General features: G+C 44.8%; 1 protein-coding gene across 3 annotated transcripts in view; it reads left to right on the forward strand.

Annotated features, from left to right (window-relative positions):
- The first annotated feature begins 1,565 nt into the window (after nucleotides 1–1,565).
- Nucleotides 1,566–14,724, forward strand: part of LOC115202287 (PC4 and SFRS1-interacting protein-like) — a 30,312-nt gene continuing 17,153 nt past the window's right edge. For 2 of the 3 annotated variants that reach the window (XM_029766347.1, XM_029766348.1), the window contains exons 1-13: nucleotides 1,566–1,633; nucleotides 2,290–2,381; nucleotides 2,991–3,067; nucleotides 3,244–3,382; nucleotides 4,339–4,434; nucleotides 4,897–4,998; nucleotides 6,354–6,413; nucleotides 6,799–6,862; nucleotides 7,096–7,195; nucleotides 7,608–7,806; nucleotides 8,264–8,367; nucleotides 9,010–9,065; nucleotides 9,199–9,269. In XM_029766347.1, coding sequence (XP_029622207.1) covers nucleotides 2,310–2,381; nucleotides 2,991–3,067; nucleotides 3,244–3,382; nucleotides 4,339–4,434; nucleotides 4,897–4,998; nucleotides 6,354–6,413; nucleotides 6,799–6,862; nucleotides 7,096–7,195; nucleotides 7,608–7,806; nucleotides 8,264–8,367; nucleotides 9,010–9,065; nucleotides 9,199–9,269 — 1,140 coding nt within the window. In that variant the 5' untranslated portion in view covers nucleotides 1,566–1,633; nucleotides 2,290–2,309. The remainder of the gene's footprint in view (nucleotides 1,634–2,289; nucleotides 2,382–2,990; nucleotides 3,068–3,243; nucleotides 3,383–4,338; nucleotides 4,435–4,896; nucleotides 4,999–6,353; nucleotides 6,414–6,798; nucleotides 6,863–7,095; nucleotides 7,196–7,607; nucleotides 7,807–8,263; nucleotides 8,368–9,009; nucleotides 9,066–9,198; nucleotides 9,270–14,724) is intronic. The other variant, XM_029766349.1, reaches the window with a different exon arrangement.

Consider the following 14,724-nt stretch of genomic DNA (forward strand, 5'->3'; position numbering starts at 1 on the left):
CACCTCATCTGCCAGGGTGAAGGGTAGATAGACACACTACCACCGTCCATCCCTCCTTCCCTCTCTCCATCCATCCCCCCTCCTTCCTTCCTTCCCTACCTACCTCCATCCCCACTTGGCCTGGTGTCTGAACCCCACTGAGCTGGCTCAGGTCCAACACCAAGGTCTCTCACCCTACAGGCTGGGCAGGGGTCCTCCTCCTCCTGGTTGCTCCTCTGTGCTATTCCTGGGGCCTGCCCGACCTGCTTTGCTCCTCTCTCTCCTCCTCTGGCATCTCTCTCCTCCCCAATCCCCCTCTCTGGGGTGACATGCCTGTCCTTCACATTCATCAGTATCTCCTTTACTCCTATTGTCCTTCTCTCTCTCTCACACACACACACACACACACACACACACACACACACACACACACACACACACACACACACACACACCTGTTCTGTCCTGTCCTGTGTTTGGTGGTCACACACACCTAGGTCACCTTCATTCAGTCCTTCCTGATGTGTTCATTCAACAGTAGAAAGGTTCAAGTAGTCGTGACGGTTCTGGTGGTGTCAGAGGAAGCAGTCGCAGGCCTAGGATTCCTGATGGGATGTCATTGCTGTTGTCAATGCACAGAGATTCACCTTTCTAGACGAGACCTCTGATAATTCCAACTCAGTGATGTAGTGGAAGATAAACTCAAACTAAAACCTTTTTGATTGTGTGAATAGGGTCTATCTACCCTTTTTACCACTACACCCCTGCACTACAACGTACGCATAACCAAACATGTATGTTCCTGAATGAATGAGACATTCAGAAGATGCAAAAGAGAATGTAACTAAATACTATAATACAATGAAAGAGCAGTGAGGGAACAATACTCAGTTCCTGTAGTGGTATGTTAGTAGGGATAAGTACAGATCTTCACCACTGGAGGGCAATGAATAGCAAGCAGTAAGGAATGTGATTTCCTGAACTGGTGCAAGACTAGAACACTCCACTACATGTCAGCATTCTGTAAGATATGAAGACAGCTATAATGACCACGTTGACATCCAAAGTAGCCAACAATTTCAATATAAAGTTATTTCACGCAGGAGTCGGGCAAACGCTTTACCAAATGCTCTTACCTGCAAATGAGTGATATGTATTAGTATGTGATAACATAGTCCAATTTTGGGGTATTAGACAAACTCATATTATTTCAGTTTGAGGCAAGTTGAGGAAAACGGAAAGTATAGTTCCTCAAGTCAACTGCAATAGCTGTCAAAATGATCACATGCGGACTTGGTCAACCATAATAACAACCATAACAGAATGCAGCATCAGTACCAAGGAAATGAACTTGCGCAGTTCTCCTAAACTTGCACCTTATAGGAGGGGTGTACCTCATCCACATGAATTGTCTTGCATTGATTACATCTACAAATACAACTGTGTGCACACCAGAAGTACAAATAACGTCACTTCAATTACTTTATTCACGTAAAAAGATCAAGATACACATTGCAAAGACTATACTTTTTGTGTTTAGGATTTTAGCTCACCCTATTTTAGAGTTATTATGGTAAAATCCATTACCGTGTTGCGCGGGAGCAGGAAAACCTGTGTAGGCTGCTTAGCTAGCTACGAATATAGTACTACTTTGGTAAGCATTTGACATTTTCTTCTAGGTAACACCATTCAGAATGTTTGTGAATTTGATACTAACATACACACAGTCAAATTCCTTTCTTAACGGTATGAATTAGTTCGTTTTGAACTGAGGTCAAAGCTAGAAAGACAGCGCATGTTCATGTTGTCACCAGAAAATACTAGAATGTCGCTAAAAGGAAACATTGTATCTAAACACTAGGTTAAACACTAAACACATAAACACTAAACACAAGCATGAAAATGTATCTACATGTAAACATATGTAATGCCCTGTTCATGGGTCGCGGGAGAATCGGCATTTTGAATGAAACTGGATTAGTCCACGTTTCTGTTTGTGTGTACGAGCCGATGGGCTAATGCATGGAGGTAAGGGTTACTGCTCTTGCTACATGCATACCCACACCGTTATGCACGAATCATCCATGTCTTCTGAGTCAGACTCTTGTAGAATGGATCCACATCTGAAACTTAATTCAGGTGTGCAATAGGTAGGTGCATTTTCCCAATTGGCTTTTTCGTAGGACTTGATGCATTTCATCTAGCTGTTCTTTCTGTGTATGTAGGCTAAAGTTGCACTGTGTAGATGATCTGTGTATTATTATTATATCAAATCACATCAAATTTGATTGGTCACATGTGTCAACATAGTGCCGTACGTCGCAAGAAGAATGGCTCGGGATTACAAACCTGGTGACCTGATCTTTGCGAAGATGAAGGGCTACCCTCACTGGCCTGCCAGGGTAAGCCAATTCACAATCACACAAGACAAGACAAGTTACTTCCACACACAAGACAAGTTACTTCCATTTACCATAACGACGTATGTAGAGCTGGGCGAGATCGAAAAAAAATCCATATCGTTATAAATTGCCTGAAATTATGCAATTATGATACATTTATAATAACAATGTGCACCACATTTGTTTTTTTTATGTATTATCCTTTTAATCTACTGCTACTAGTTTGATGGTTGTAGCCATCAATTGTCCCATTAACAATCACTCATATTAGCACAATTATTTCATTTCAATCTTCATATTTCTCTAGTACAGGCTACTTATGGTAATGAACGATATCAGTAAAATGCCTGTGATAACTGATGGGTATGGTCTGTCGATTATTTTTGGTTTATCGGCCCAGCTCTAACTTATAGTCATTTTTGTCTTATTTCATGGTATTATAGTTGTTACTTCCATTCTAAATTTTATTTTGAACACTTAAAGCACTTGTTACACAGATAATTTGTCACATAGGGCATTTATTAAAGATGGGTGTTTTGAATTGTCTGCCAATTACATGACATGTGCATACTAGGCTAATCAATTCACTGCTCTTTCCCTTTCTACCAGATTAATGACTACTCTGATGGAGCTGTGAAGCCGGCCAACATGAAGTTTCCCATCTTTTTCTTTGGTACCCATGAAACGTAAGAAGTTAGCTACAGTAGTTACCTTTGTCTCACCCATACACTATACTACAATACACTACACCCTCTATCTGAACAATACACCAGTACTTGATATTGGCATTGTGTACAATATACAAACATCAGTTTGAGCACCAGAAAAGCATCTAAGCATTGACTTTCCTCCTCTGTTGCAGTGCATTCCTAGGCCCCAAAGATATATATCCCTACCTGCCCAATAAAGAGAAGTATGCCAAGCCTAACAAGAGAAAGGGCTTCAACGAAGGCCTGTGGGAGGTTGAGAACAACCCAAAGGTGGAGCTGAATGGAGAGAAGGTTTGTTTTATCGCCTCTCTTTTGTCATGTTGCTCTGGTTCGTGTTCATTAGGGCACACAACGGAAGACGTTATGCAACAGAAAATGAATATGAGCGTTCAGCCTGGCCTCAGAGCCATATGAAAAGTACTTTACGTATTTCTAAGCACCTCTAAGACGTACTGTATGATGCCTATTAATGGTCTAGTTAATAGGCATCATACAGACGGAAACAAAAGCGGGGAGGATGGGGGGCCTAATCCACGACCGTCTAGGTTGCACGTTGAGAGTCGGGTCAGGGACAACTGTAGCATTTTAGCTAGCCCATCAAATCTAATTTTATTTGTCACGTACACAGTTTACAGCAAGTATAAACGGTGCAATGAAATACTTATGTGCTAGCTCCCACAACAATCAGTACATTAATCAATTTACTTCCATTTGGTGCCTAATGAACATGACCCTGGAGTTCTCTATGTAGGTGGAGGGGTTGCCCTAATGGTTAAAGGGGCAATCTACTATTGCTACATCAATTTTTGGACTGTTAAATTAATGATATATAGCCATTGATTCTTGAAGAATATAACTTATAAATGCCTCATGAGCTTAGTTCAAATGTCATACCCCATCAGAACCCAGAATATAAGCTTGTTTAACTCAACATTACAATTTTTTTTTTAAGTCAATGTAAACACACTGTATGGCTTCAAAATATGTGGTTCAATCTATAATTTGCATATCATGGATGATCAGTCCTTGCATCCATAGTTCTGCCTATGAATGCAAGAGCAGTAATATTCTATTTCTCAAGGCCCATCCTTCCGCTGTTTACCAAAACAAGTGACCCCTTTTTGTTATTGTTTCAAATGTGGATTTCCCCTTTAAGGTTGGGTTTTGGGGTTAAAGTAGTCTGTTCCTAGGTCTGTGATTTAGGAATGTTTTTTTTGGGGGTAACATGTTTGGTTTTCTTTCATTAGCAAATGATGCTGTCGGATAACGTAACGGAGAAGGACTCTGACAGTAACCCGGAAGGGGACGAGGAGGGAGATTATGAGAAGAGGAAGAAACCCAAAGTAGGCTAACCATTCTACCATCTACCTTAATTCATTGGTCATTATTTTTATATGGACTTTACTGTGTTATTCACGTGAACACCATAGAATACTGACTAACCTCACTTTCTTGACTAGCACCATGCCTACGTAACATTAAATGCTGTGCGCTCTTGTACCAATGTGTCTGCTGTTGATGTTGTCTCCTTTTGCCAATGGTACCGTGCTTTGTGTCGTAATACCCCAGGAGGCAAATCATGAATTGGCAAATGTTATTTGTGGGGTATATTACTAGTACTTGACCAGAGTTGTTTGTCCAAGCTGAATCCCAATTACGTGCGGAATTGTCTGGGAGCGAAGGACTGAAGTCAAGGGAGAGACGGGGCCCAACTTCTCTCTCTGTCTAGCTGTCAATTGGCCCCACTAAATAACTAACCTAACCCCCCATACCCTGGGCCCTGTGTGTTTGGTATGGTTACCCAGGTGTCGGGGGCTGAGAGTGAGGCTGGACAGGAGGAGGATGATGAGGAGGAGGAGGATGGGGGCATGCAGGTCTCTGAACAGGGACAGCCCCAGGGCCAGGATGTACGTACTGTTGCATGATGGGATAGGTTACCCACCCCACTTAGGGAAAGCATGATTTGGCACCTGGTGATTTTCATTTTATAGGTCGTGTTTTTTTGTTCCTATTGCTAGGCAACTGTGTTACCATTGGCTTGCACGTCTACCATTGCAAAGCCGTAAGGTGATGGTTTGGTGCCGTATCCTCCCTCTGTTTCTTAGCTAGCCTGGTTTTTCTGTTGGTAACAATAGTATTTTGAGTGTTTTACAACTGTACCACTGAACTACAGAGAGGATAGGGGTATGCAGGGTTATTTCACTGTAGTGAATGGTGAGAGGGCAGGGCAAAGAGAGAGGAGTTTTCATTACCTGTCTTTAATATACCATGGATAGTAGTGTGATTGATTGTGTCCTTAAAATAACCACTGTCATTCATTTTGAACAAACCTGGGCTCTCACTATGGGGGATCACGCAAATGTTGTGTTTAGTGACAGCCGTCATTCACCATTAAAATGTAAATAAATGGGTAAATGTTTTTGTGAATTAGATGTGGTATGTTAAATGTAATTTGCATGACCTGAATGCATGTTCCCTCCCTTTCCTTCCCACCTCCTAAAGGTTTGATGTACTAGACTGTTTTACTGATTGAGGCACCGAGGCCTGATTGTTGATCAGTGGCACATGTTGCTCCCTCACTCCTTGTGGTGTTTTTATCAAGCTTTTAATTGGTGGGCTGAACTACAGCAATTCTTATCAGTTAAAGCAACGTATTTATGTTTTATTTTTGCATGGCAGTCTATGTCGCTATGGAGAAAGGTAAGTTGCTCTCTTGCGCCAATGACCGATCCTTCATTTGATAGGAACTGTTCTGGGACTTGGGAACTAGACTCTTGCCTGCTGACTTGGTAGGTGTAATACCACAGTAATCCACTAGATGTGGCTGAAACACAACTTCCCCTTATTTTATGGCAAGGACAGTTGGGAGGGAATTATTACAATACAGATGTAGTCAAATATATTGGCACCCTTGCATGGTTCATATTGGCACCTTTGTATGATTTACTATTTATTCTAAAATGAGTTCAAATTGAAAAAGAGTTTGGTGTTTACACATGTATTTGTTTGATTTACAACTGTACTTGACAAAAAATAAATACATTAAGATTTCTAACTTCAAAGTAAAATAATGGCTTGGATTAAATTGATCAAATTAATTCTTGTTTACTGTAATTTCTCACCTGTGCTAAGTTTCATGTGCCTACAGGGTAAAAATAACAATTGAAAAGAAAAGCAGAACATTCTACTCCATTGCACTGCATTGTGAAGTGCAAAGTGTGCCAATCTATTTGACTGCATCTATATGTCTGTGTTTTTCTAGGACCCCACACCAAAGGAATCTACAGACACTCCCAAACCCAAGAGAAGAAGGAAGAAAAAGGTATCCCATATCCTCATTTATAAACTGGGTGGTTCGAGCCCTGAATGCTGATTGGCTGACAGCCGTGGTATATCAGACCGTATACCACGGGTATGACAAAACATTTATTTTTACTGCTCTAATTACATTGGTAACCAGTTTATAATAGCAATAAGGAACCTCTGGGGTTTGTGGTATACGGACAATATACCACGGCTAAGGGCTGTGTCCAGGCACTCTGTGTTGCGTCATGGATAAGAACAACCCATAGCCGTGGTATATTGATCATATACCACACCCCCTCGGGCCTTATTGCTTAAGTATAACATGAATTCACCTAATCTAGACATAATACAACTTGTCAATCACTTTGAAACTAAACTCGGTGTCTTGTGTCTCTTGTCAGAGTGATGTAGAGGCCGACTCCGAGAAAGAGGACGCTGCCAACAGTCCCACATCCAGCCTTCAAGGTACAGTGTCTGTCAATGCAACCCTCTACCTTTCCCACTGTTGCAGGTGTTGGGTGCATGTGTGTAAGACAGCAGACCTACCCCAGGCACTCTATTGTTTTGTCAATGGGTAAAACAACAACCAAAGTAATGGAAAACAGCTTGCATAGCACTCTTCTGTATTGGGACAGTAGTGTCCCCCCTCATTATGACAACTCGTAACCACAAACTCTATGACCTGTGTGTGTGTCCAGGTGGAGAGGGCCCCACTCCTAAGCGGCGAGGCAGGAAGACCAAAGCTGAGAAGATGCTCCTACTCCAGCAGCAGGACCCCCAGGGCTCAGGCAGTGACATGTACAGTTGCATTATGTGGTTATGGTTCATCTGTCTGTCTTATCTGCTGTTATCTCCTGTAGAGGCCTCTTCAGCAGGCTTCTCCTTGTCCGACTCCTGCTTCTTATCATCAGGACTGGAGTCACCATTAGTTTCATCTAGAGCAAGAGACATACAGACAGACAAACACACAAATACATACAATAAGAGCAAATGTGCATTTACAAGAACAATAAATGTGTATTTCAGTTCTATGTATCTATATGAGACCCATCCGCTGATTTTAAAGGATCCACTAGTAATCCATCATTAATGGACTGTTAAATTGTCCGAAAAACAACAGCGGCTCAACACTACTGTAGCTACCATTGAGCAACATTGCTTTGACTTTCCTGGGTAAAATAACTCCTAAAAGACGTTTCTCTCCATTCAGGGACACTGCTGAGTCGGAGAGAAAGAGAAAGAGGACGCCGGAAGACAAGTCCAAGAGAGGAGAGGAGGAGAAGAGGCTGGACGGGAGGAGAAAGAAGGAAGACAACAAAGGGAGAGAGTTGGAGGGGAAGAAGGACCCTGATGCTAAACGGAGGAGACAGACCAAAGAGGAGAGCTCCTCTGACTCAGAGGACCAGGAGGTGGGTGTTCCACAACCAGACAGGGGAAGTGTCCCAAATGGAACCCTAATCCCTCTGTGGTACACTACTATTGACCAGGGCCCATAGGGAATAGTGCACTAAACAGGTAATAGAGTGCCATTTGGGACTTGGAGAGGGTGAACCACAATCAATCACCTCACCAACAGGGATTGGCTAAATTCGTCACACCTGGGTTGCATTCCTAATGGCACCCTATTCCCTATGTGCCCTAAATAGGGATTAGGTTGCCTGGGGCTCTGGTCAAAAGTAGTGAACTAGTTATTCTAATTTAGTTACTATTTCCACTATAACAGAGTGTGCCCTAAATAGCCTAGTGGAGCATACAGTTACACAGTGAAACCATGTCATGACAAACGGTGCCAGCAAAGCATGTCTACATGTATGTACATCCAATCAGCATCTCTTTCTCCACCCCGTTAACCGATATAACCATTAGAAGAGCAAGGGGGCTGCGGGAGACCGCAAGCGGCAGCAGCCCACTCTGACCGAGACAGGGGACAAAGACGATCGTCAACGACGCAAACAAGACGAGCAGAAAGAGTAAGGCAACCATCTGTCTATCCATCCGTCTTATCTATCTTATCTATCTCCCAACACTTACCTTTCTATTTAGTATCCCATGGGGGCTCCACATCACCCCACACGGGGGCCCCACATCACCCCACACGGGGACTATACATTTTCAATGGCTAGTGATTTTATTTCTTACTGCTCCACCTAAAACTGGCTCCCGACGTGACAGTCGGGTGTGTAGAATGCCATGTGTCAGAGGTCACTGTGACAAGATGGCAGGGTCAGGGTTTATGTCGAATGGCAGCCGCAGCGGGAGGGCAGGGGAGTGACAGAATTGGATGTCAGACATGAGGGTCATTCCATGTGCACAGGTCACAAGGGCCCTGCCTGGCTGGCGCTGGGCAGAAGTCTCCATTAAAAACACTCCGTAGGGGTCTGGATGGGGCGGGAATTGGGTTCCCTGTTCTGTACATCCATCTCAAATGATCTCCAGTTGATATGTTGATGGGATTTCCAGTGGTGCCACTCTTAAAACGACTGGCAGTTCAGTTTGGTTGTGTGTGTGTGTACATATGAGGTTTTTGGTAAGTCATTTGCATGTGAACTTCAAATTGAAATGGACACATGACCTGAGTTGATTTGGTGCGTTAATTGTCTTCTGTGTTTCAGGCAAAACAAAGACGATGGAAACAAAGTGGATGAAAGGAAAGGAGACAAGAAGAAAGGTGACACAGTGTGTTGGTGTTTTCTCATGGACATTATGAAGATCATTGCTACTTGTCCTCTGTCGAGATAGCTCAACTCTGGCTTTCATGAACGAGTCATGACCGATGTCGGTTTTTGTTTCCTTCATCGCAGAGATATCGACAGAATCGAGGCTGCAGAGGTTGCATGGAGAAATCAAAATATCGCTCAAGATTGACAACCCAGTAAGTTGCCCTAAAAGACTGCCCTAAACCTAGACCCTGCCTTCTACAGAGTCCTTACCCAAGAGACAATCACTTATTTACTTCACCAGGGTCATTTTACACTATCACTTTTTGCAGAAGAAGAAGCTTTCGAATCACTCTAGGTTTTAGTTGGGAGACAGTTTAATGGATCCTCCTAGCCTTGCCATTGTAAGCTGAAGGGTGTTTTGGTTTTGTTTGACATTTGTGGCTGTCACACTTTGACTGACGCCAGAGTCTAGTTGAACCTTATCTTGACCTGTGATGGATTCAGGTCTTCAGAGCAGACAAGTTCATTGAGTAAAGCATCAGGTTTCTGTCTGGGTTTACATGAGGCTGAAAGAAAAAGAAGCTGCTCTTTTTGGTTAGACCGAGGGTGAAATTATTATGCCATGGTATTTCAAGTTGAAAGTTTTGTGTGTCCGTCTATTGCAACGGATGGCTCTGCTGCTACTCTTAACCTTCAACCCCACCCCTTCCCAAACCACACCAACAACACCATATTTATGGGAGGGGAAACATCTAATCCCATTTTGTATTGGTCACGTGCACCGAATACAACAGTGAAATGCTTACGAGCCCATTCCCAACACTGCAGAGTTAAAAAGTAAGACCAATATTTGCTAAATAAAATGGTAACACAATAAAAACAAATAACGAGGCTATATACAAGGAGTACCAGTGTGGACAAGGGGAACACTAGTTGTCATTGAGTTCACTTAACCTCTTGACAGCTTCCTGACTGTTACCAGACGACTTTCTGGGTGACATATAATATGCCATTTAGCAGATGCTTTTGTCCTGAGTGACTTAGTCATGTCCATACATAGACCATTATTCCCAGTCAACACATACGTTCTCAAATGGGCAAAACGGATATATTGGTGACACAACCACCAGCAGCTATATTGGTGACAACCAGCAGCTATATTGGTGACACAACCAGCAGCAGCTATATTGGGGACACAACCACCAGCAGCTATATTGGTGACAACCAGCAGCTGTATTGGTGACACAACCACCAGCAGCTATATTGGGGACACAACCAGCAGCTATATTGGGGACACAGCCAGCAGCAGCTATATTGGGGACACAACCAGCAGCAGCTATATTGGGGACATAACCAGAAGCTATATTGGGGACACAACCAGCAGCAGCTATATTGGTGACACAACCAGCAGCAGCTATATTGGTGACACAACCAGCAGCAGCTATATTGGTGACACAACCAGCAGCAGCTATATTGGTGACACAACCAGCAGCAGCTATATGGTGACAACCAGCAGTTATATTGGTGACACAACCACAGCAGCTATATTGGTGACACAACCAGCAGCTATATTGGGGACAAAACAGCAGCAGCTATTTTGGGGACACAACCAGCAGCAGCTATATTGGGGACAAAACCACCAGCAGCTATATTGGGGACAACCAGCAAATTATTATTGGTGACACAACCACCAGGCAGCTATATTGGTGACACAAACCAGCAGCTATATTGGTGACAACCAGCAGCTATATTGGGGACACAACCAGCAGCAGCTATATTGGGGACACAACCAGCAGCAGCTATATTGGGGACACAACCACCAGCAGCTATATTTGGGACACAACCACCAGCAGCTATATTGGTGACAACCAGCCTCTATATTGGTGACACAACCAGCAGACAGCAGCTATCTTGGTGACACAACCACCAGCAGCAGCTATATTGGGGACACAACCACCAGCAGCTATATTGGGGACACAACCAGCAGCAGCTATATTGGGGACACAACCAGCAGCAGCTATATTGGGGACACAACCAGCAGCAGCTATATTGGGGACACAACCAGCAGCAGCTATATTGGGGACACAACCAGCAGCAGCTATATTGGGGACACAACCAGCAGCAGCTATATTGGGGACACAACCAGCAGCAGCTATATTGGTGACAACCAGCAGCTGTATTGGTGACACAACCACCAGCAGCTATATTGGGGACACAACCAGCAGCTATATTGGGGACACAGCCAGCAGCAGCTATATTGGGGACACAACCAGCAGCAGCTATATTGGGGACATAACCAGAAGCTATATTGGGGACACAACCAGCAGCAGCTATATTGGTGACACAACCAGCAGCAGCTATATTGGGGACACAACCAGCAGCAGCTATATTGGTGACACAACCAGCAGCAGCTATATTGGTGACACAACCAGCAGCAGCTATATTGGTGACACAACCAGCAGCAGCTATATTGGTGACACAACCAGCAGCAGCTATATTGGTGACAACCAGCAGTTATATTGGTGACACAACCACCAGCAGCTATATTGGTGACACAACCAGCAGCTATATTGGGGACAAAACCAGCAGCAGCTATTTTGGGGACACAACCAGCAGCAGCTATATTGGGGACAAAACCACCAGCAGCTATATTGGTGACAACCAGCAATTATATTGGTGACACAACCACCAGCAGCTATATTGGTGACACAACCAGCAGCTATATTGGTGACAACCAGCAGCTATATTGGGGACACAACCAGCAGCAGCTATATTGGGGACACAACCAGCAGCAGCTATATTGGGGACACAACCACCAGCAGCTATATTGGGGACACAACCACCAGCAGCTATATTGGGGACACAACCACCAGCAGCTATATTGGTGACAACCAGCAGCTATATTGGTGACAACCAGCAGCTATATTGGTGACACAACCAGCAGCAGCAGCTATATTGGTGACACAACCACCAGCAGCTATATTGGTGACACAACCAGCAGCAGCTATATTGGTGACAACCAGCAGCTATATTGGTGACACAACCAGCAGCAGCTATATTGGTGACACAACCAGCAGCTGTATTGGTGACACAACCACCAGCAGCTATATTGGGGACACAACCAGCAGCTATATTGGGGACACAGCCAGCAGCAGCTATATTGGGGACACAACCAGCAGCAGCTATATTGGGGACATAACCAGAAGCTATATTGGGGACACAACCAGCAGCAGCTATATTGGGGACACAACCAGCAGCAGCTATATTGGTGACACAACCAGCAGCAGCTATATTGGTGACACAACCAGCAGCAGCTATATTGGTGACACAACCAGCAGCAGCTATATTGGTGACACAACCAGCAGCAGCTATATTGGTGACACAACCAGCAGCAGCTATATTGGTGACACAACCAGCAGCAGCTATATTGGTGACAACCAGCAGTTATATTGGTGACACAACCACCAGCAGCTATATTGGTGACACAACCAGCAGCTATATTGGGGACAAAACCAGCAGCAGCTATTTTGGGGACACAACCAGCAGCAGCTATATTGGGGACAAAACCACCAGCAGCTATATTGGTGACAACCAGCAATTATATTGGTGACACAACCACCAGCAGCTATATTGGTGACACAACCAGCAGCTATATTGGTGACAACCAGCAGCTATATTGGGGACACAACCAGCAGCAGCTATATTGGGGACACAACCAGCAGCAGCTATATTGGGGACACAACCACCAGCAGCTATATTGGGGACACAACCACCAGCAGCTATATTGGTGACAACCAGCAGCTATATTGGTGACACAACCAGCAGCAGCAGCTATATTGGTGACACAACCACCAGCAGCTATATTGGTGACACAACCAGCAGCAGCTATATTGGGGACACAACCACCAGCAGCTATATTGGGGACACAACCACCAGCAGCTATATTGGGGACACAACCACCAGCAGCTATATTGGGGACACAACCACCAGCAGCTATATTGGGGACACAACCACCAGCAGCTATATTGGGGACACAACCACCAGCAGCTATATTGGGGACACAACCACCAGCAGCTATATTGGGGACACAACCACCAGCAGCTATATTGGGGACACAACCACCAGCAGCTATATTGGGGACACAACCACCAGCAGCTATATTGGGGACAAAACCACCAGCAGCTATATTGGTGACACAACCAGCAGCAGCTATATTGGGGACACAACCACCAGCAGCTATATTGGGGACACAACCACCAGCAGCTATATTGGGGACACAACCACCAGCAGCTATATTGGGGACACAACCACCAGCAGCTATATTGGGGACACAACCACCAGCAGCTATATTGGGGACACAACCACCAGCAGCTATATTGGGGACACAACCACCAGCAGCTATATTGGGGACAAAACCACCAGCAGCTATATTGGTGACACAACCAGCAGCAGCTATATTGGTGACACAACCAGCAGCAGCTATATTGGGGACACAACCAGCAGCAGCTATATTGGTGACACAACCAGCAGCAGCTATATTGGGGACACAACCAGCAGCAGCTATATTGGGGACAAAACCACCAGCAGCTATATTGGTGACACAACCAGCAGCAGCTATATTGGTGACACAACCAGCAGCAGCTATATTGGGGACACAACCAGCAGCAGCTATATTGGGGACACAACCAGCAGCAGCTATATTGGGGACACAACCAGCAGCAGCTATATTGGTGACACAACCAGCAGCAGCTATATTGGTGACACAACCAACAGCTATATTGGTGACAACCAGCAGCTATATTGGTGACAACCAGCAGCTATATTGGGGTGACAACCAGCAGCTATATTGGGGACACAACCAGCAGCAGCTATATTGGGGACAAAACCACCAGCAGCTATATTGGTGACACAACCAGCAGCAGCTATATTGGTGACACAACCAGCAGCAGCTATATTGGGGACACAACCAGCAGCAGCTATATTGGGGACACAACCAGCAGCAGCTATATTGGGGACACAACCAGCAGCAGCTATATTGGTGACACAACCAGCAGCAGCTATATTGGTGACACAACCAACAGCTATATTGGTGACAACCAGCAGCTATATTGGTGACAACCAGCAGCTATATTGGGGTGACAACCAGCAGCTATATTGGGGACACAACCAGCAGCTATATTGGGGACAAAACCAGCAGCAGCTATATTGGGGACACAACCACCAGCAGCTATATTGGGGACACAACCACCAGCAGCTATATTGGGGACACAACCAGCAGCAGCTATATTGGGGACACAACCACCAGCAGCTATATTGGGGACACAACCAGCAGCAGCTATATTGGGGACACAACGAGCAGCAGCTATATTGGGGACACAACCAGCAGCAGCTATATTGGGGACACAACCAGCAGCAGCTATATTGGGGACACAACCAGCAGCAGCTATATTGGGGACACAACCAGCAGCAGCTATATTGGGGACACAACCAGCAGCAGCTATATTGGGGACACAACCAGCAGCAGCTATATTGGGGACACAACCAGCAGCAGCTATATTGGGGACACAACCAGCAGCAGCTATATTGGGGACACAACCAGCAGCTATATTGGGGACACAACCACCAGCAGCTATATTGGGGACACAACCACCAGCAGCTATATTGGTG

Source organism: Salmo trutta, chromosome 11 (assembly GCF_901001165.1).
Source record: "Salmo trutta chromosome 11, fSalTru1.1, whole genome shotgun sequence".
In the NCBI taxonomy this organism is placed as follows: Eukaryota; Metazoa; Chordata; class Actinopteri; order Salmoniformes; family Salmonidae; genus Salmo; species Salmo trutta.